The sequence below is a fragment of the Dipteris shenzhenensis genome, chromosome 19 (assembly GCF_047967505.1).
Source record: "Dipteris shenzhenensis isolate YYH24624 ecotype China chromosome 19, Dip_SZ_1.0, whole genome shotgun sequence".
NCBI lineage: Eukaryota > Viridiplantae > Streptophyta > Polypodiopsida > Gleicheniales > Dipteridaceae > Dipteris > Dipteris shenzhenensis.
The window spans coordinates 44,751,817-44,774,429 of record NC_141614.1 but is presented as its reverse complement, the minus strand read 5'-3'; the positions used below and the strand labels follow the sequence as shown (position 1 = coordinate 44,774,429).

General features: G+C 49.7%; 1 protein-coding gene across 2 annotated transcripts in view; it reads right to left on the bottom strand.

Moving 5' to 3' along the window:
* The window catches only part of LOC147890524 (phosphatidylinositolglycan-like protein), a 50,071-nt gene that overhangs the window by 13,050 nt on the left and 14,408 nt on the right, over positions 1-22,613 (bottom strand). For both annotated transcript variants that reach the window (XM_087390833.1, XM_087390832.1), the window contains exon 3: positions 2,326-2,380. In XM_087390833.1, coding sequence (XP_087246959.1) covers positions 2,326-2,380 — 55 coding nt within the window. The remainder of the gene's footprint in view (positions 1-2,325; positions 2,381-22,613) is intronic.

Here is a 22,613-nt window from a genome sequence, read left to right as displayed (position 1 = left end):
CAATCACGCGGGGCACTTTTTGATAGTATCAGAGAATGAAGTGATCATCAAACCCTAGTACCTTGAGGACAGAGGAGTTTCACATGCATTGAGGATTGCCATTGCACAGATGCGGGTCTCGTCCCATCAGTTAAGAATCAAGGCAGGGAGAGCTACAAAGCACACCCAAAGAGCAATGGATCTATAGACTATGCTCGCTAGAGGAGGTAGAGATAGAGGAGCACTTCCTGTGCCCAGTCTATTATAAGATCCGGGGATGATACCACTGCCTCTTTCAGGAAGGGCTCGGCCTTGGACAACTCTCTCGGCTGATCCACTTCCATGACCAGGTCTGCTTTGACCTCTACCTAATCGAGATGGGAGAGCCGGGCTTCGGTTTCTGAGCCTCATCTTTCAGTCTGTATTTAAGTTCTTAGTTTTGTTTGAGCTCTTAAGCTCTTTAGCTTTAGTTTTAGCTTATCATAGTGCTCAGCAAGGGCCTTAGCGCCCCCTTTTCTTCATCCCTTCAAGGCTTGTATGAGCTTTTTTTCCTTAGTGTACTTTGTCCCATAGGCCCACGAGGCCTCCCGAGGACTCTCCAGTTATACACATCACGCACTTGGGGGGGGGGGGGAGACGCAGGAGTTTTCTGCCAAGATCCAATTTTACTGAGACCACTTCTTGAGAGTATCAGAGGATGGACTGATCATCAGGCCCCAGTATCTAGAGGACAGACGGGTTACCCATGCGCTAAGGATTATCATAGGACAGATGAGGGTCTCGTCTCACCAATTGAGGATCGAGGTAGGGAGAGCTGCATGTACACCTGAAGAGCAGCGGACTTGCAAACAATGTACACTAGCACAGAGTAGACACCACAGAGGATGGCCAGAGCATGCACGATAAAGGTCCAGCCCATCACTACTCTACTCAAAGGAGATCGACCGACTCGAGGTGTCACCCTTGATGTCGCTCACCATATGCAGAGATCCCGAATACCACACCTCGAGAGACATCTTGACAGCTACATATAAGCAACATCTTTGCATCCTATTGGAGGGATACCACGACTCCCACGGAGGTTTTGCACTGTCTATTGGAGCCGGTTGAGAGCCTCAGAGAGTGTGTTCTTTTTCGAGATCTAAGTTTTTGACATCATTAGCTTAGCTTAGCACTCAACAACGGCCTTAGCAAGCCCTTCGCTCTTCAGCCCATGGAGGCTTGTATGAGTTATTCTGTTGATTCTACTTTTGTCTCGTAGGCCCGTGAGGCCTCTCGAAGACGTTAATACAACTCTCACAACTCACCAGAGAGCCATCACTGTACCGGGCTTCGGGTTCTAAGTCCCAGCTCCATGACTGGCTTGATTCAGTTTGTACTTGACTGATTATGATCAGTATGATTTTGCTAGGGTAGATTAGTACTCAGCAAGGGCCATAGCGTGCCCTTTGCTCCAGCCCACTGAGGCTTGCATGAGTCTTTTTTTTTGTGTGCACTTTGTCCCATAGGCCCGCGAGGCCTCCCGCAGACGTTAATACGTCTCTCTCTCTCTCTCTCTCTCTCTCTCTCTCTCACACTTTTATTAGTCTTTTGAAGACTTTTATTGAACTCTTTTTCTCTCTCTTCCCACCCTCCCTCCCTCTCTCTCAGACTTTTACTAGTCTTTCGAAGACTTTTATTAAACTCTCTCTCTCACCCGCCCCACCTCTCTCTCCCCCCAACTTAATTCTTGAGCCTATAAGATGAGCTAGAGGCACGATACAACTCGAAGCCATGTGACTATTGGGGCTCTTATGGCACCTCAGGCATAGAACATGCGACATGCAATTGTCGAAGGCTAGAGTTTGATGGATAGATGTTTGCAAGCAGGTCAGAAGTCACATACAGCTTTGCACTTCAAGCTACAGCCATAGATTTGCTCAAGCAGGTACTCACAAGCAAGCAAGGAAAAAGCAATGTGGTGTCCTCTCATCAAGGCTTCTGTGAATCCGCATAGAAGAAAAGTGGAATTAAGACGGTGAGAAAGTTTAATTGAGAATACCTGAGTCCTCTAAAACCCTAAAGACCAGCAAATATCCTAAACTGTCTCCAAGGTATTGTGGTCCGTTCCAAAGGCATTATCATGGCTTTTAACAATGCCATGCCTGTCACGACACCTAGTAGCTGACTAGTTGTACAAATTGAGTTGTCCCTATTACAGTGGCTGCTTTTACATCGAATTAAAATTCAACTGCTGCCACAAATAAATTATTTCAAATAAGGCAAAATGCACATTGAAAATGAAAATGACATAGCAAATTAGCAAAAAGTAAGGAACATCTTGTGAAAACCATGTGAACATAATACCTGTAGTATAAAGTCTCAAGCTGTACTCCAAAAGTGGGCATGACAACTACTGCCTCTGTATATAAGTACACCAAAAGCCAGTTATTAGCATAGATGTACCTTTATAAGAGTGGAATATACCCAATCTTGCAAATTACAATTTGTTTATAACATGGGCAAAAGAAGAAAGGAGAGACAAAAGAGACAAAAGAAGAGGAAGGTTTGTAAGAGGCATCAAACAATCTAAGAGTAAAAGAGACAAATACCAATAAAATAACTTGGTAAGCAAAGCTATGCTTGTGTTGTCATCAATACTCAATTATTAAGATACAATTTGAAAAAATCAACGAGACAGTCGTCAGTTGAAAAAGGTCGATGAGAAAAGCATATACATTTAACACAAATACACTATGTTGTGCCTCAATCATAATTCCCACAAGTTTCCAAAATAGGGAAACGGAAATGGGCGGGAAACGGTATTTCGGAGTTTCGGCCACCAGAAGAAACGGTGGAAATGGAGTTCGGTTTTTAAGGTTAATAAAGTATATAATTTATATATAATTATTATTAACACATATGTCATACAACAAGGGCTGAGAGGACAACAAGGAGGAGAGGAGAGGAGAGGGCGAGGGCTGAGGAGAGCAAGGAGGAGAGCAAGGGCTGAGGAGAGCAAGGAGGAGAGGAGAGGGCAAGGGCTGAGGAGAGCGAGGAGAGGAAAGCAACAAGGAGAGGTTGGAGAGGAGAGCAAGGAGGAGAGGAGAGGGCAAGGAGGAGAGGAGAGGAGAGCAAAAAGGAGGCTTGAGAGGAGAGCAGGGAGAAGGGGCAGCGGGCTGAGAGGGGGGCTGTAGGATGAGAGGAAATCAAGGAGGAGAGGCTGGAGAGGGAGAGAGTTGTAGGGTGAGAGGGCTGAGAGGGCTGCGAGGGCTGCGAGGAGAGCGAGGGCTGTGCAAAGAAACGGCCATGGCCGCACAGAAGGGATCCGAGGGTTTGGGGCAAAATCTGCCCAACCCGAAATGCTGTTTTGGGTTTCGAAAACGGCGTACCGTTTCAGGTGCCCAGGAACGTCGTTCCTGGGCACTATGGCCTCAATTTGTCAAACATGACTACTAGTACAACCATCAAAAGCCTAAGCTTCCCTTTCTATACATTTTGGAGCACTTTGAAGGGATATGCCAAATCCAATGTTGAAGCAATTATCCAGAAGTGGATCTACTATCATCTAGACAACAAACCCAATCAAATCACTGCAAGTACACCTCAATATTTTCATGTAATTGCTTCTCTCACCCTTGACGTATTTAGGAAGCCACTTTTCAGTTGTATCCATTAGGGTGTGCCATGCATTTAAACATTGCACTAACTTGAAAAGCTAAGTCCATTTTGGTAGTAGTCGAATATATCACGCTTCCACAACTAATTGTCTGTATGGGGTTCCATCTACTTCAAGACTCTCCTCCTGTGATAAATCCTCACTTGAATACATTGGAGCATTTACTGATTTAGAATTATAAAATGCCTCTTTCAAATCACCACTATAAAATGTTGTCTTAATATCCATTTGATATACATGCGAGCCATAGGAAGAGCCACAATCGACCTGATTGTGTTTTGCTTAGTTATAGGGAATATGCCTTTATTTGGACACATCCCTTTGCTAATAGTCTAGCTTTGTACTGTTACAAAACTAGAGTGCCCACCAATTGGGGGGTACCACATGTATAGCGCAGCATGCCTAAGCCGCCTAGCCACCCTCTTCCCTCTATCTAAAAGGGGAGCGGTATATATAGAGAGGGCCTTCAGCTCATATATCCTAGTGCACCATATGCGCACTATTGTATGTGGGGTGACTATCATGTGGTAGTCCCTTAATGTTGCATTTTAGCCCTTGCGATTGCATTGGAGCTACATACCACTTTCACGGTTCTAACAATCGCACTCGATCCAAGAATGTTGGGGACTGCCCACCATGTGCCATGTATCGAACCCCACATGGGGGGAACGGATCCACACCACCGCACCAAGTATGACATGCATCAGCCACGCACCATACTCTAACCTCCGAACATGCATATAGCTGTCAGCCACCAACTATCAAAGCCACAGTCACAGTCACTCCACTACAAATCACGTGAGGTTGGCTGGTCCTTGATTGCTATGCCAAGGTCTGTGTTCCATTGCTCTGCATGTTCTCACTTGGCACAGCCACATGACCAATTGGATTATCATATTTGTCAAGCTCAAATATGCATCCAATGGTTGACATCAAAGCACAACTCGCATTGAGTGTACTCAAGACCCCTTCTTAGGCTACAGACCCCACTTGTGGAGGATTGAACATAGTTGTAATGAAACGAGTTTTCTAAGAGCAAACACTTGTCTTTTTTTTTACAATTGCAAGGGAGCTCAGAGCTGCTCGGTGAGCTCACCACCGTCCTCGGCCGCGGCGGCCTGCTGCCCCCCTGCCCTCCGCTCCTTCTCGCCTCACCCTTCCCTCAGCGTCCTGTCCCCTCCGCCCACTCGCTCTCCCGCCCCTTTTGTTGCTCCTCCGTCCCCGCTCCTCCCCTCCCGCCGTCCCACCTCCCTCCCCGCCCGCTTCGCACCTCCCGCTGCTCCTTGCCTCTCCCGCCTGAGCGCCTCCCCCCGCCATTCCGCCTCTTCCTCCCCCCGCAGGCACTCCCCCTTCCATTCCTCCTCTTCTCCTCTCCTTCCTCTCTCCTTCCCCTTCTCCCTTCTACCTCCCCCCCCGCCTCCACCTCTCTCCTCCGCCTCTTCGCCTCGCCTCCGCCTCCCCCCTTGCACGCTCTTCTTCCTTTTCCTTTTCTCTCCTCTTCCTCCCTGCAACGGGAGCATTTGTGCTTGTTCAGGTGAAAGAAAATCTTGGTGGTGACCCTTGGTCTGGCCAAAGGGGCTCTATGGCAACACCCTCGACTCCCACAGCCGTTAAGGTTCTTCTTTCCCCATCAGAAAAGCAACAGGTACAGCAAGTAGTTCAATCCCTTCAGGACAAGGCGCTCGTGGGCAGAATTGTGGGCCTCACACCTACATGGAGATAGGTGCAAGAGTGGATAGAGGCGAGCTTGGCATTAGAGGGTGACCACATTCAAGAGGTCACCATCTATGGAAGAGGCGTTCTCATACAGCTAAGCTCCCCCGACACTGCCTCGACACACTGCCTCGACACTTGTGGAGCAGAGCCCCATCCTCCATGGCCCGCACCTAGTTTACCTCTTTCCCTGGTATCATGGGTTTACAGTGGAGGACATGGACATGACACATCATGTTCCCCGTTTTCCGGTTACGCTCCGCTTTCCAAGGCTCCCCAAGGAGTATAGAGCCATTCTCCCCTCCCTTGGTCGGGCATTTGGCACGGTGCTCGAGTCCTCGCTAGAGTCGGCCACCTCAGTTGTAGCAGATGATGGAGTCCCCAGGATCAGACTGACCAAGTTGAGAGCCCATAGTCCCTCCCAGCATTGATCCTCCTTGAGACTCTCGAGGGGGGCACACTTCGCCAACATGTGGAGATTTATGCACTGCCAGGCCGGTGTCTTCGGTGCAGACAGATGGGTCACATCGCCAGAGATTGCCCCCGGGGCCACCCCCGAGCACCTCCTCCCCCTCCCCCGCAGAGCAGGCAGAGCCAGCAGACCAGAGTCCCGCACCCCCTCAGACAGGAGCAATAGGAGTCTCAGACCCCCTGGGTGACCCCTTCAGAAGGGGACTGGACCCAGGTTAAAAAGACAAAAAACCAAGCAAGCAAGCTCGCAAGTGCCGCAGGCAGAGAGCCAAATGCAGAGAGAGCGACAAGTTGGTCCGCAAGGAACTTGAGGAGAAGCAGCAGCAGCAACAAGAGCCCTTGAGTGGGGATTCACCCCCCTCAGCAGAAGGGGCCACCGCCCAGCCAGATGTTCCTCACGTGGCAAAGGTTCAGAGTCCGCATCCACCCTCGCACCATCACCGAGTTCCTGATGTGGCGTTGGCGGACGATAGTCAGACTACGATTGAGGAAGAGTGGATCCAAAGCCCCGACGAGCCTAAGCAGCAGAGGAAGCCTGGGATTGCCCCCTCCCCCTCCAAATCCCTCCCCCCTTTCCCCTCAACTCCCCCCCCCCCCCCGGAGCTCCCTCCCCCCCCCCGCATCCCCCCCGCTATGATCACTCTCACCACCCGCCCCCTTCTCTCCGCCCCCCGACCTCCTCCTACCCCCACAGCCCTCCTCTCCACCTTTGCAGCAGGTTCCTCAGCCTCCCCCTCCTCCCAAGCTTCGACACCCCTGCCAGCAGCCAAGGGTAAGACATCCCCTTCTGCTCCCTCACCGCAGCATCAGGCCCATCCAGGGAGGGAGGCAGAGGGACGGGGCTCATCCTCTAGGTCAGCCGCCCCCACCTCCAGCCTGGGCGCCCATTACCGCGGGACTTCTGCAGGCTGGGACCCCGGAACTACCTGGAGATCCCGGACTCCTATCCTCTACCGTTGGAGGTAACGCTTATGATCCTGCAGCCACGGTAGGGGGGTTTGATCAGTGCATTAGGGCTCTTAGACACACTCCGTTTGGAGCTTCCAATTTGCCTCCACAGGGTTGGAGAAGTGGACCCTAGAGGTGTTTGATGCTATTATGGGAAACCAGATAGAACGGATGAGTGGATGGGAACACAGGGACTGGACCTTTAGTACGCCCATGGGATGGAGGTCAATTTCCAGCTGAGCTTCACACGAGAGGAGCCGTTATGTGGTTTGGCGGCAGGAGTTATGAGATTGCCGCTTGAGACCACGGTGGACCATGCATACTACTGGCCCCACCAGAAGTGTGCGGAGCTGTTCGGGGTGGAAGTATCCTTCATGATGAAGTGGGCACGGAAGATCAGCATTGTGTGCGGGGGAGATAGTAGTGGAAGAGAGCAAGAGAGTGAGAGTGAGAGAGAGTGACACTCTAGTGCGGGTGTGAAGAATGATGAGCCACACCACAAACTCACTTATGTTTTATTAGGATTAGGTTTACCCTACGACTGTCTTAAGACAGTCATAGGTGTCCTATCTTTTAATGAAGGGTTGGCAATGTGCCTTTACCCCAACAACCTCCCACCTAAAGGCCAATGTGCCTAAAGGGGAGAAAAGAATAAAAAATTACAGCAATATACAGTTACTGTATACAAGACCATAAAATAAGAATGGTCTCATCCTAATCCCATGATGTGGCGGCAATGTGCAAACCGCTCTGTAGGCAAGCTCTTAGTGAGCAAATCTACAGGATTATCATCAGTATGTACTTTCACAAGCTCAAGTCGCTTGTCTTCCAGTACCTCCCTGATGAAATGATATTTCACTTCTATGTGCTTGGTCTTCTGATGAAAGACCGGATTCTTTGCCAACATGATAGCACTCTGACTATCACAATGCAAAACTGGCATATCTCCTGTAATGCCCAAATCTCCCACCAGCCGAGTAAGCCATATTGCTTCCTTGCAAGCCTCAGTGGCTGCAACATATTCAGCTTCTGTGGTTGACAGTGCAACGCATTTCTGCAACCGAGACACCCATGATATAGCACCTCCTGCAAATGTGAAAATATAACCGGTAGTAGACTTCCGGTTATCCGCATTCCCTGCATAGTCTGAATCTGTAAAACCATGCACCAATGCATCCTGCCTACCATAGCATATGCACAAGTCTTTGGTACCCTTGAGATACCTCAAGACACCTTTCACTGCTTCCCAATGCCGCTTGCCTGGATTTGCCATATACCTGCTGATGACTCCCACCGCAAAAGCAATATCCGGACGAGTGGCAACCATGGCATACATCAAAGATCCAACTGCAGATGCATACGGAACCTTGGCCATTTCAGCCTTATCATCATCTGATCTGGGGCTGTCCTTACTGCTGAGTTTTAAATGTGGAGGCAACGGGGTACTAATGGACTTCCCCCCCTCCATTTTAAACCTCTGCAGTACTTTGTCAATATACTCTTTCTGTGACAGAAACAAAAGTCCCTTGGACCTGTCACGAGTAATACGCATGCCAAGAATATGATTTGCATCACCCAAGTCTTTCATGTCAAAAGACTTATGCAGTTGTTTCTTCAAAGCACTAATCTCATGCTGAGATTTACTGGCAATAAGCATGTCATCCACATATAGAATGAGTAGCATCAAACTGCCATCCTTTGCCCGTTTGGTGTACAAGCAATGACCGATGATACCCTTGGGACTGCATGAAGGCATCAAACTTCTTGTACCATTCCCTTGGCGCCTGCTTGAATCCATACAAGCTCCTCTTGAGCTTACACACAAGCTGTTCTTTCCCTTTAACAGCATATCCCTCTGGCTGACTCATATAGATCTCATTATGAAGATCTCCGTGAAGAAAGGCTGTCTTCACATCCATCTGACATAAATCCATGTCGTCATGAGCAACAAGAGCTAACACTGCTCTCAAAGTAGTCATCTTGACTATCGGGGAAAAGATCTCATCAAAGTCAATGCCCTTCTCCTGCTTAAATCCCTTGGCAACCAATCTGGCCTTATACCAAGGTAAAGCATTTGAATCCACTTTGACTTTGTAAACCCACTTGCATGGCAAAACCTTTCTGCCTGCAGGTAGCTGCACCAAGTCCCATGTATCATTCTGAAGTAGGGAGTCCATTTCTGACTGCATGGCTTTCTCCCACTTCTTTTTCTCTGTTCTTCCCATAGCTTCCTTGAAGCTGGAAGGCTCACCACAATCAGTCAACATGATAAAATCAGCCACATTATTGGCTCCTGGAACAAACCTGGCAGGAGGCCGTTGTGCACGGGTGCTCCTCCTAACAAAATGTTCCGGATTAGGCTGCTGTCCAGCCTGTTCTTCATGCATGACGGGTGGCTGTACCACCATATCTGGCTGTTCTACAGCCCCATCTGTTGGCACATCCAGTGGTGCATCATTGGCAAAATTATCTGGCTGATTTTCAGCCTGTATACCCTCTTGAACAGGGTGATCTGCAGCAGCCTGCTGCTGCATATAAATGGGCATTCTTTGCTGTCCAACATCATCATAAATAACCCTCCTGTATTCCACAGGTTGCACGGGTTCCTTGTGTACACTATCTTCTTTAAAGATGACATCATTGCTGCGTATAATCTTCCGTTTAACGGGATCCCATAACCTGTACCCCATTTCACCTTCGTCACCATAACCCATAAAGATGCATCTGATAGACTTTGGATCCAGTTTGGTGCGTAGATCTTTGCGTACATGAGCAAAGCACTCGCAGCCAAATACACGTAAGTGCTTATATGAGGGTGGCTTGCCAGACCACACCTCCTCTGGCACTTTCAACTCCAAAGCCTTATTTGGTGACCTATTAATAATGTGAACTGCTGTTTGCACGGCTTCTGCCCAAAAGCCATGGGGTAATGCAGCATAAGACAACATACATCGAACCTTCTCCTGAACAGTTCGATTCATCCGCTCACTTGCACCATTTTGAGATGCATTATGAGGGGCTGAGAGTTCCTGTTTGATGCCCTTAGCTTGGCAAAACTGCACAAAAGCATGTGACACATACTCACCCCCATTATCGGATCTGAGGCATTTCAGCCTACGACCTGTCCGATTCTCAACCTGAGCGACAAACTTCTTGAAAGCATCTAAGGCATCTCCCTTATGCTTCAAGAAATAGACCCACACTTTACGTGTGGCATCATCAATGAAAGTAATAAAATATTTTGCACCCCCTAGTGATAACTGTGGCATTCACACAAATCAGTGTGCACTAGATCAAGTGGTGCTCTATTCTGGGGAGTTCTCCTCTTATGAGGAGTGACAGAGTGCTTGCCAAATATACAATGATCACAAGTAGGCAAATCTGAAAAAGAGAGAGGCGGCAGATAACCCAAACGTGACAGTTCTTGCATTCCTTTAACAGACATGTGTCCCAACCGGCTATGCCACAATGAAACCTTTGGCAGCTCGGTTATGGCAACAACATGATTACCCACACTGGAAACATAAAGAGGGTACAAGGTATCACTCTTAAAACCCTCAGCCACTACAGTCTGGCCATCAGTAATCACCCATTTGGAATCCCCAAATGTGGTGTGGTAACCACTGTCATCCAATAAGCCAGTGCTAATCAGATTTTTCTTGATTTGCGGCACATGGCGAACACCATCAAGCATAAATGACTGTCCATCAGGAAATACTATCTGTATACTGCCAATCCCTGCAATCTGACATGCATAGTTGTTCCCAAGATGAACAACTCCATGAGTACCTGTGTAGGAAGTAAACCACTCCCTATGAGGAGTAACATGAAAAGAGGCACCTGAATCCAAGAGCCAGGTGTGCATGTCATGGCCATCAATAACCAAAGCATGTGCTATTACAGCAGAAGAGCATAAAACATCATGTATGTCACTGTCACTGTCCTCTGCTGCAACATTCACTGCATCCAAGTCATCTGCCTTGGCCTTGCCTTTGCCTTTGCTTGCATTTCCTGCATCCTTTGTTTCAGCCTTCTTGGCTTTCTGATCCCGTATGAACTTGAAGCACTTCGACTTCACATGTCCCTTCTTGCCACAATAAAAGCATTCAATGTCCTTTTTGCCACGGGACTGACTGCGGGATTTGGACTTACTAGCAGATCTCCCCTTCTGCTGAGTCCTGCCTCTGTCCTGTACCTGCAAAGCATTTGAAGACTTGCTGCCCGCATTATTCTTCCTGCTCATCTCCTCCATAAGGAGAGAGCTCTCTACATCAGCATAAATAAGAGTGGCATTCGAGTTTGACAGGGTGGTCTTGAAAGTGTCCCAACTCTCGGGGAGGGTACACAGCAAGAAAGTAGCCTTGAACTCCTCATCAAGGTTCAACCCCTGTGCAATCAGCTGTGTAAAGATAGCATTGAACTCACTCAAGTGTGAGGTCATAGCTGTACCTTCCTTCATGCGAAGATCGACCAGCTTCTTCAGCCAATAAACCTTACTGGCTGAGCTCTTTTGGGCATACAATTCTTCTAGTCTTTGCCATAGACCATAAGAGGTCTTTTCAGCCTGTACATTGAACACAAGAGTGTCTGAAATAGTGAGCATGATAGCTGCCCTCGCGGACAAATCAAGCTCTTCCCAGTCATCAGCTGCCATATCAGATGGCTTGACACCCTTCACTCTTATGGGCTTAGCAATCTTCTTTAACAGAAGTACATTCAAGCACTGTTCTGCCCATAATGCATAGTTGTGTGCTCCTTCCAGTTTCTTTATGTTCAGAATTGAAGAATCACCTCCCCCTGATGCCATATCAGATGAGGAAAGTACCTGACTCCCTGGAAGTAAAAAAAAGACTGAATAAAAATTCTGATTTCTCAGAAAAAAACCTGCTCTATTCAAGAGCCAGAAGCACTCTCAATGGTGCTGTTTTTACTGTCAGTAAAATCTGCAGCAAAACAGTAAATGTCCCTGCAAATACTATACCTTCTGACAAACTGTTCTGAGCTCAGAGAGGCATAAAAACAGTAATTTCAGACTGCTGCTGCTGCTCAACAAGTGCTTAACAGTGCACAATCATCTGACAAAACCACCAACACTGCTGTAAACACTGCTGTACTGACTGTACTGATCACTTCTCCCACCTCAGATGAGGTATTGTCAAGGACTTTCTCCATTCTTACCACTCCAGCAATGCAAAGGTTGGCAAGTACGGTACAATCACTGAGTTAAATTGCAGAAACCACTTGACAAACACCCCAAAAACAGTAAATGACCCTTCAGCCTGTCACAAAACCTGCAACAGTAAATGGGATAAATCCCAAGCAATCACCCTTATACCAAGGGGAGAAAATGCATCTGAAGATCTCTGTCGGTAACCGAAGTGCTATCAAACAAAGTCTGGGCAAAAGCCCCTTGATCTGACACCTGAATCAAGTGGAGAACACCTCAACACTGAGGTAGCATGCAATATGAAATCTCTCTGACACTTGTACCTAACAATGTGCAATGCATAGACTGCCCCTGTGTACTCAGTAACAACACAAATCACAAAGTACAAACACCAAGAAGAAAATCTTTTGAGCACTGTCAACGATGGGCAGTTAGGGACCGAGTAAACTTGATGCGCCCTGACCAAGCGTGGCTCCAAGCGTGGCTCAACTAAGATTTTCAAAGTGCGTACAAAGAATGTGACCTGCAACAAATGTCACCAAATGCACTGCGGAGACAAAGCAAATGTGTGCTCCCTGGCTACACACTGCCTCAAGGCATATACTGCAAACACATCCAGGCAAAAGCCCTTTGAAATGGTCACCCAAAACTGAGAATTGCACTCAGTAAATGCATAGAAGCTTCTGCAAAACAAGCATCTGACCTTCCTGAAAGACAAGTAACTGCGCAAACACCACCACTGTGGCACAAGTCACCTCAAGCGTGAGTGACACGAGAGTACCTGCTGTACCTCAACAAATGCACAGTATACAGCTGAAATGCTTCAGGAATGTATCAGAAATGCTTCATGTACTGCGCGCACATGCACAAAACAGAGTGCTTCAGCACTATTCCTCTTCCAACAAAAATGTCTGCTGTACTTTTCAGTATCTGCTGTACTTCTGTCCCTGCAGAGTACCTGTGTACTATCGGTGCCTGTAGCAGGCACGCTTCCCCCAAAAATCGAGTCTTGCAGCAAAAATTGTACCTGCAGGTGAAGAAGACGCCCGTACACAGTTGTACGGCAGTCCGTACGACTGTACGGACAGTCCGTACAGCTGCCGTATGAATGGCTGCACACAGCAGCTATGCAGCTGACTGTTGCTGCATACAGCAGCTGCTGTACTGCTGCAGCCTGACGACGCCCGCGCCCGCGACAAAAAACCCTGCAGCCCTACGAAATGCGCCGCCTTAGGAGCTGCCCTGCGAAATGCGCCGCCCTTGGAGCTGCCCTGCGAAATGCGCCGCCCTAGGAGCTGCCGCGAAATGCGCCACCCTTGGAGGCTGCGAAAAAACGCCGCGCAGGCCGCCTTCACTCCGCGCACGCCGCCTTCACGTCGCGCACGCCGCGCAGCCCTGATCTGCTGCGCCCGTACCCGTACTGTGTGTAGTCCTGCGCCAGATCCGTCCGTACAACCGTACGGACGACGTACGGCCGTACGGATCCGACCGTACGGAAAGGATGGGGCAGGCAGATGAGGCTAGGGAGAGGAGGCTTGGTAGGCAAGGGAGGCTCTGATACCAGTTGTGCGGGGGAGATAGTAGTGGAAGAGAGCAAGAGAGTGAGAGTGAGAGAGAGTGACACTCTAGTGCGGGTGTGAAGAATGATGAGCCACACCACAAACTCACTTATGTTTTATTAGGATTAGGTTTACCCTATGACTGTCTTAAGACAGTCATAGGTGTCCTATCTTTTAATGAAGGGTTGGCAATGTGCCTTTACCCCAACACATTGAGCCGGTATCCACCCTAGTACGTCGTCGCACAGACACAGACTATTCGCCCTCAAAACCCCCGACAAAGTCACTTAAGGCAGTCTTCTGGAACAAGCACCCACGCACAGGAGAGCCTTGTTCGCTGCACCCCCGTCCTTGGACCATAGTGAGTTGGAACGTGCACGGCCTCCACGACCGTGCTCGTAGTCATCCGTAGTACCTGATACTCCGGCAAGAGTTGCAAAGGGCCGTTGTAGGACGGTCCATGAATATCCTTTTGATGCAAGAGCATATGTTTTCAGCAGCAGACATCAGACGGCGTCACCACCTCCTCCCAGGGAGAGGTCCGGAGGAGTGGTCCCCTGCAATAGGATGGAGCGAAGCGGTCTGCATCTCGGTTTCACAGACTTCGGCTCTAGAGGTCTACAACCAAGGCGAGCTTATCCTTGGACGTGCAGTTTGGATGGGAGTCAGATCAGGAGAGTCCAGGATTGGGATCCTGAACGTGTACGCCCCAGTGTGCAAACAGCACCGCCCGGCCTTTTGGAGGAGGCTGACAGAGAGTCTTCCAAACGTAGACTCCTGGATTGTTGGAGAAGACTTCAACAACCTGGAGTTTGGGGAAGACAAGCAGAACAGCGCCTCATTCGCTGAGATGCCTGCAATAGAGCATAGCACCTGGGAGCAGTTCATCTTCATGATCAGTGGCAGAGACCCGTGGCGAGAGCCAGATTTCAGCAGGATACCTGGCAGCCTTCTGTTCTCTTTTGGACAGAGGAGACATGATGGACTGCTTGAGAGACTAGACTGTTTCTACGTTGGGGATTGGGCACTGCACAGAGGCGGCTCTACCGGGATTTTGGCAGGTAACACGATGTCAGACCACTCTCCCGTAGTACGTCACTTACAGAAGCCCCACCGAGGTCTCCCCCAGAAGGGGGTCCGCATCCCAGAGGACCTCCTGCAGGATGAGGAGATCCAACATGCCATGGCAGAGATTTGGGAGCACTCAGAGATGATACCGAGCGAGGGCTGGGCTTTGTGGGTGGCCGACACGATCCAAAGGAGCAGTGAGGAGCTACAGGCTCATGCCCTTAGGCGGAGGAAGATGCTTCAGGATCGTGAGCAGGCTTTGAGGAGGGACCTCGCCTCCATAGAGTGGCTCAGGGAGCAGGACCCAGGTTCCCAATGGCTTAGAGACAGGCTCGAGAGCGCTCGCCTTGAGCTTCACGACACGGAGATCAGACGGGCTGAGTTCTCTTATCACTCGTCCCGGGCTCGGTGGGTACAGCAAGGGGACAGGATGACGAAGCAATTCTTTCAGACCTCGCTCGGCAGTCCGCAGGGCATCATGCACACTGACCCGCAGGAGATACTAGACCTCACCACAGATTTCTACAAACAGCTTTTTCAAACGGAGAGGATGACTCCAACTGGTTTAGTGGCCCAAGAGGTAGTTTGGGATCACGTTCCGACAGTGGTCTCACAGGATTTATGCAGCAGGCTAGAGGTGCCTTTCATCGATGAGGAGCTCTGGGAAGCCCTCAAGGCTCTCTCGACCCAAAAGTGTCCTGGCGAAGATGGCTTGACTCCGGCCTTCTTCCGAAACTTCTGGGAGATCATCTCCACCCCTTTCCGACTAGCATGCCAGGAGATTTTTGACACGGGCTCCCTCCCACAGTCCTTGAGCAGGGGTTGGATTTGTTTGATCCCGAAAGGGGGAGAAAGGTCCGACATCCGACAATGGAGACCAATCACTTTGCTTACAAGATCCTCGCCAAGGTCTTGAGCTTGCGGTTACGGGCCCATCTCACGGACATCATCCACAACACACAGACGGGGTTTGTCCAGGAACGCAGCATCCTGGACAACATCTTTACTTTTTGGGAGGCAGTGGATTGGTCCAGGGAGGAGTCACAGCCGCTAGCCGTCCTTCTCTTGGATTTTGAGAAGGCCTATGACAGGGTGGAGTGGCCCTTCTTGGATTGCACTATGCAGAGATTGGGTTTCTCAGACAGATGGGTCAGAGGAGTTTCAACGCTCTATGCAGGGAGCTCTAGCCAAATGCTTATCGGAGGACATACAGGTGAGGCCTTTCCTCTCTCGCGCTCGGTCCGCCAAAGCTGCCCACTTGCTCCTTTCCTCTTCCTTTTCGTGGCAGAAGCCTTGGGCTACTATTTGAGATCACAGGTGGCGGGCCTCACAGGGTTGAGGCTCCCAATCCGTCAGGAGGAGGAATTGCTTGACTCTAAGTTTGCAGATGACACGGCTTTGTATGTTGAGGGCACTAGAGCGAGCTTGGAGAGAGTCACGGGAGCCTTGGCTATCTACTGCGAGGCCTCGGGTGCACGGATCAACTGGACAAAGTCTATAGGTTTCTTCACGAGCCAGGAGGAGACACAGGAGATCCGCGAGTGGGGGAGTGATTTTGGCTTCAGATGGATACCGAGGGGTCAGACAGCAAGATACCTCGATTGCTAGGTTGGTATTGATACTACAGCAGAGTAGCAGATCGCCCCGGTCCTAGAGAGTGTTCGGCGCAAGCTTCTCTACTGGAGCTCGGCCAAGCTCTCCCTAACAGGGCATGCCTTAGTGGCAAACCAGGTCCTTCTCACCACGGCCTGGTATATCACCTCCTGCTGGTGCTTTCACAGAGGATGCATTGGGCAGCTCCGCCGGTTGGTTCGGAACTTCCTTTGGGCAGGATCGGACAGCATGCGGAATACTAGAGCCCGGTCGCTTGTTGGCAAACAGTGATCATGCCACAGGCAATGGGAGGCTTGGGTATCATAGATCCGGAGATGCAGAGTAGAGCCCTCTTCTTGGGCAAGTTGGTTGTTCGCGGCCTCACTCAAGGTGCAGAGCCTTGGAAGCTCCTCTTATAGAGAGGGCTTCTCATGAACACCCCACGCACCGGAGGACAATGGCAGCCCTCACACAGGTGGATCTTCTCAGAGGCTCCCCTTACAGGGAAGTGTTCCCCTTTGATGTTGAGCCTTCACAAGGTCTGGCAGAGGCTATCAAGGGGTCTCATCCGTGCTCCGCCCAGATGCAGAGAGGAGTTTGAGCACCAGCCCCTTATGTGGCACCCAGAGATCCGAGATCAGGAGGGGCGTATGCTTGGACAGCGGACGCACATTGGTTGGGCACAATGGGACAGTGGCCCGGCCCGGTCTTTTGGCAGATGGAGCAGATTACCCATGGAGGCAGAGGTGAGACTTGGCGCCGTAGCGCATCTGCGAGGGATAGGGCAATGGATGAGAGAGATTGACCTAGCCATCCCTGAGTCCTGGTGGGAGGGACTTCACGCTTGGAGGGGATAGTACTTGGCTTGGGTAGTTTTCTCAGACTGGTGTCCCTTTGAGGATGATGATGTAGCAAGGCAGCACGCACCCCGGCTTCTACCGTGTCGGATCGAGAGGCCTACTCCATCCACTCACGGAGAGGGACCCGGAGATGGATGGGAGTCTTGATGGGATTCACTGGCAGATGATCAGAGTGGTGGGACGTTTGGGGAAGGAGTGGCTCATTGACCCTCCCAGTATTTTAGAGCAGGATGCCCCCAGATGGTGTCTGTGGCTATGGGAGGGCAGACCCTTAAGGGAGGTCCAGTGGGATCCAAGAGAGTGGTTCTAGCCCTCCATGGGTGGCCTTGCCGAGCAGATAGATGAGATGCCCTTCTTTTCATATACCACACAGATTGGCCGGAGGCTTCAGATGGACTCTTCGAGGTGGACTCCCTCGAGGGAGCGACATTGGGTGACCCAGAGAGTGCCCCGGGATGTCCGTTCTAGATTTTGGACACGGCTATCATCCACTTTGTGGCCGAGGAAGATATCCTACTTCTTTTGGCTGGCCGCCCATGGAGGCTTACCCATCAGACCATGATTAAAGCAGATGCGAGTGGAGGGGCAATGCCACTGTTGCTCTGGTGGTTTCCTAGAGACGATTCCGCACTGCCTGTGGAGCTGTCACAGAGCAGCGAGAATCTGGATGGGAGCCCTCCGGATCATGACCCGCATGCAGTGTCTCCAGAGGGACTACACCTAGGGGATGGTGTCCTGGTTGATGGAGGGAGGACACGTGTTTCAAATTGATGAGGTCTCCCCAGCTTATCAGATAGAGGGTCAGAGCATACAAAGGATAGCACTCCATGAGATGTCTCACCCGAGATGCTGCTTGCTGAGACAGTATTTCTGCCGTGAGGTCTCCATGATGGGTGTTTGCGACACTCAACATAGAGGATGCATTGATGTATGGATGGACTCTCGAGCTCTCCTAGCCCATATTATCATTGCAGGTTGTATCTTACATATGATGTATATTCTGGTATGGGCTATTTCTGCCTATTTGTACTTTTTCAACAGCATCCTAGGTAGTTTGAGGTTTTAAGAGGAGGGTATGTCACAAGGACGTGAAAAGTGATGTAAAGTAACTTCGTAACTCAACCTACGCTTAACCTGGGGTTAACCATGGTTAAGTGTTGTAATGGTTTGGCCGTGAGGGACTGGCTAGAGGAAGTGCACACTTCCTAGAAGTTCCTAAGGGCAAAGTCTAGGTGCACCACTAGGTCCTAGGGGCAAGTCAAAGGCTTTAAAAGAGGGGTCTAAAAGTTGGGCCCAAGGACAACCAACGTTGTCCTTGGTATGGGGGTTAGGACTTTAATGAAGGGGCAAATGGCAAGGAGGAGGTGCCATTTGTCAAGCATGTGTATGCATGCCCTTCCCCCACCTTCCATCTCTCTCCCTTCACTCTCCCAGAGGTGTGGGACGTTTTCAGTTGTTCTTGTGCAGTTTTTGAGCTGTTTGAGCTGTTTCAAGCCTGTTTTCTGCCATTTAACACTGTTTTGACTGTTCCAAGGCTAGTACGCACTTCTAGTAAGTGCCAGAACTCATTTTTGAACTTTCAGAAAATTTTCGTACGGGCTGTACGGACGTCCGTACGGCTGTACAGAATCCTTACAGACGTATTCAGCTGCGTCCAGCACATGCTCAGGGTTGTCTTTTGCTGTGCTGGACCTTTGTGCACATGTTTTTGGCTGCGTGGTGGCTTCTGGAGCTGTTCTGAAGCTGTTCTGGAAGAGTACAGGCTGCAGGAGGAACTTTCCCTGTTGCTTTTGGCACCTTCTCTTAGAAGGACTCAGGCACAGATCCCGAGAAAATCATTTCGGGGCAGATTTGTGAACCATCTTTCCTCTACAGCTCTTTCTTGTTCACCCTCCGCTCTCTACCTTCATTTCTCTCTTCTCCTGATTGCTGGAAGACACATGCACCCTGCGGGGAGCTTGGACAGAGGATAGGTGCGAGGAAGGAGCTCGCCCCTCCACCACAGACAGCGGGAGTTGGTTCCAGGTTCGGTTTTTCCTTGTTCTTTCTTGCTTTGCAGCTTTTTGCAGTGCATGCGTAGTGCATGCGTGTTGTGTGCAGTCCTTTCAAGACTCCAACAGGTTCTAGTAAGCACCCAAAGGCCAAGGTGATCCTGTGGAAGGCCTAAGGACAGTGTGGATGCATGTGATAGCCTTGAGGCTGCCTTGAGCTCAGTTTGCCAGTGGTTTGGATGCCTGAATGCCTCTAAGTTGTGTCAGATCAGAAGTGAATGCATGAGTATGCCTTCCCAGTGGGAATTCTTATGGTCCACTGGGATTAGATGCCTTCAAGACAAGTAGAGGATTTGCAGAGAGGAACAATGCAAGGTTGAACCCTTCTTGTAAAGCATTTCCATTCAGAAGCATTAAATAAATACCGTAAGGGGCGCCAAGGCATTTGGGGCCAGTGGGTGCACTGTGTACTATTTTCATTGAGCAGGGGCATTCTAGCCTCACCTTTGTTGTTGTTGAAGCTTGTTTCTAAGTTGTGCTAAGTGATTTAAGTGACTGAAGCTTGCATTGTGGCTATTTATGAAGTTTATGACTGAGTAGAAGAAGATCACTGCCCTTTTGTTTATCGAAGGCTGGTTTCAGTGGTTCCATTGCTTTTCTACTGGGAATGGCTGAAAAAGGAAAATCCCCATGCAAAAAATATAAAACAACATGGGGATTGTCACCATCTTCCTACAGAGGTGGGCCCTGGTAGTGTTGGGTGAAGGACACCTTCAGTGCAATTGTTGCTATAGCCATCAATCTTAGCAAGCATGTCACACCGTGAGAGGTCATTGACCATTTCAGAGCAAGAGGGGCAGGACGAAGACAAAGCATCAGAGAGCTTTGAAGAGGAGCACAGTACCAGCAGGGGTGATGACCAGCAAGACAGTGGGACTCATCCAGTCTCTCCTGAGCATGCCACGGAGGACTCACAGGATGAGGTAGATGAGGCACAGGAGCTTGATCCCAATGCACTTTTTCAGCTACGAATGCAAAGTGTAGCGGGAGCCCTATCGCAGTTGCAACATGCTGTCACGGAGATTATGCAAGCTCCTCCCCCTATGGTCGCTTCCCCTAGAAGCAAAAAGCCATCTCAAACGCAGAGGCACCCGGAATGCCAGGTAGCTTTATGGGCAGCACAGCCGGGCATGCAGAATTTCCAGCAACCTCTGATGGGTGGAATGCCCCTTGCAAATGCCAATATGATGTACTCAAACATTGGGATGCAGCCTCAAATGCAGACAGGAATGCCTGGGACAATGGGCAATACTTGGAATATGCCACAGATGCAAGGAGTGGGACCTGGAATGCCAAGCCCCACCATGGGTACAGTTAGAATGGCTCAGAATGTGGGAGCAGTGATGCCCCCACCGTTTTTACAGGCCCCCGTTTATGACAATCTCACCCCTACAGCCCTCCAGAAAAGCCAAGAGAAGCACAAACAGGCAGCCGATAAGCATCGCTGCGAGTTGCTCTTGAAAGAGGGCGATTGGGTGCTGCTGCGTTTTCAAAAAGCACGACTCAAGACGATGAAAGGCAAGACGAAAGTGTACACAAAGCTGAAGATGCGGTATTATGGTCCTTTTCAGATTTTTGAACGCATTAATGACGTAGCTTACAGGCTGACGCTACCTGCCAGTTGGACCATACACAATGCCTTTCATGTGAGTTTATTGAAGCCTTTCCAGGGTGATGTGCCTGTTGACCTGCTGCATGAGGATCTGCCCGAGGTGGAAGAGTTGGATGACCTTGGTTCCGAAACAGATTTTGGCACATATGGAAAGAAAAGTAAAAGGTAGAGTTTCCCGTCGCTATCTGGTGAAGTTCAGGAATTATCCCCTGCACTGGATGCGAGCTGGATGGAGGAGGGTGACCTGGCAGACTCATCTCAGATTTTGCAGCTCTACCTCAACGCGTTTCAGCTTGTGCCAACTACGGTACAAGCTCCTACAGGTTCAGCAAAGCAAAGATCTGGAGCATTGCCTGGTGCTCAACAGGAGGGTAGCACCTCCCCTTCCTTGATTCAGACTGCTCATATATCTGGAGATCGCTTGGTGGCACCGATTGTCTCACCCGAGATGCTGCTTGCTGACAATATTTCTGCCGTGAGGTCTCCATGATGGGTGTTCGCGACACTCGACATAGAGGATGCATTGATGTATGGATGGACTCTCGAGCTCTCCTAGCCCATATTATCATTGCAGGTTGTATCTTACATATGATGTATATTCTGGTATGGGCTATTTCTGCCTATTTGTACTTTTTCAACAGCAACCTAGGTAGTTTGAGGTTTTAAGAGGAGGGTATGTCACGAGGACGTGAAAAGTGATGTAAAGTATCTTCGTAACTCAACCTACGCTTAACCCGGGGTTAACCACGGTTAAATGTTGTAATGGTTTGGCCGTGAGGGACTGGCTAGAGGAAGTGCACACTTCCTAGAAGTTCCTAAGGGCAAAGTCTAGGTGCACCACTAGGTCCTAGGGGCAAGGCAAAGGCTTTAAAAGAGGGGTCTAAAACTTGGGCCCAAGGCCAACCAATGTTGTCCTTGGTATGGGGGTTAGGACTTTAATGAAGGGGCAAATGGCAAGGAGGAGGTGCCATTTGTCAAGCATGTGTATGCATGCCCTTCCCCCACCTTCCATCTCTCTCCCCTCACTCTCCCAGAGGTGTGGGACGTTTTCAATTGTTCTTGTGCAGTTTTTGAGCTGTTTGAGCTGTTTCAAGCCTGTTTTCAGCCGTTTTAACACTGTGTTGACTGTTCCAAGGCTAGTGCGCACTTCTAGGAAGTGTCGGAACTCATTTTTGAACTTTCAAAAAATTTTCGTACGGGCTGTACGGACGTCCGTACAGCTGTACAGACGTGTTCAGGTGCCCGGGGTTGTCTTTTGCTGTGCTAGACCTTTGTGCACATGTTTTTGGCTGCGTGGTGGCTTCTGGAGCTGTTCTGGACCAGTGCAGGCTGCAAGAGGAACTTTCCCTATTGCTTTTGGCACCTTCTCTTAGGAGGACTCAGGCACAGATCCCGAGGAAATCATTTCGGGGCAGATTTGTGAACCATCTTTCATCTACAGCTCTTTCTTGTTCAGCCTCCGCTCTCTACCTTCATTTCTCTCTTCTCCTGATTGTTGGAAGACACCTGCACCCTGCGGGGAGCTTGGACAGAGGATAGGTGCGAGGAAGGAGCTCGCCCCTCTACCATAGACAGCGGGAGTTGGTTCCAAGTTCCGTTTTTCCTTGTTCTTTCTTGCTTTGCAGTTTTTTGCAGTGCATGCGTGTTGTGTGTAGTCCTTTAAGGACTCCAACAGGTTCTAGTAAGCACCCAAAGGCCAAGGTGATCCTGTGGAAGGCATAAGGACAGTGTGGATGCATGTGATAGCCTTGAGGCTGCCTTGAGCTCAGTTTGCCAGTGGTTTGGATGCCTGAATGCCTCTAAGTTGTGTCAGATCAAAAGTGAATGCCTGAGTATGCCTTGCCAGTGGGAATTCTTATGGTGCACTGGGATTAGATGCCTTCAAGACAAGTAGAGGATTTGTAGAGAGGAACAATACAAGGTTGAACCCTTGT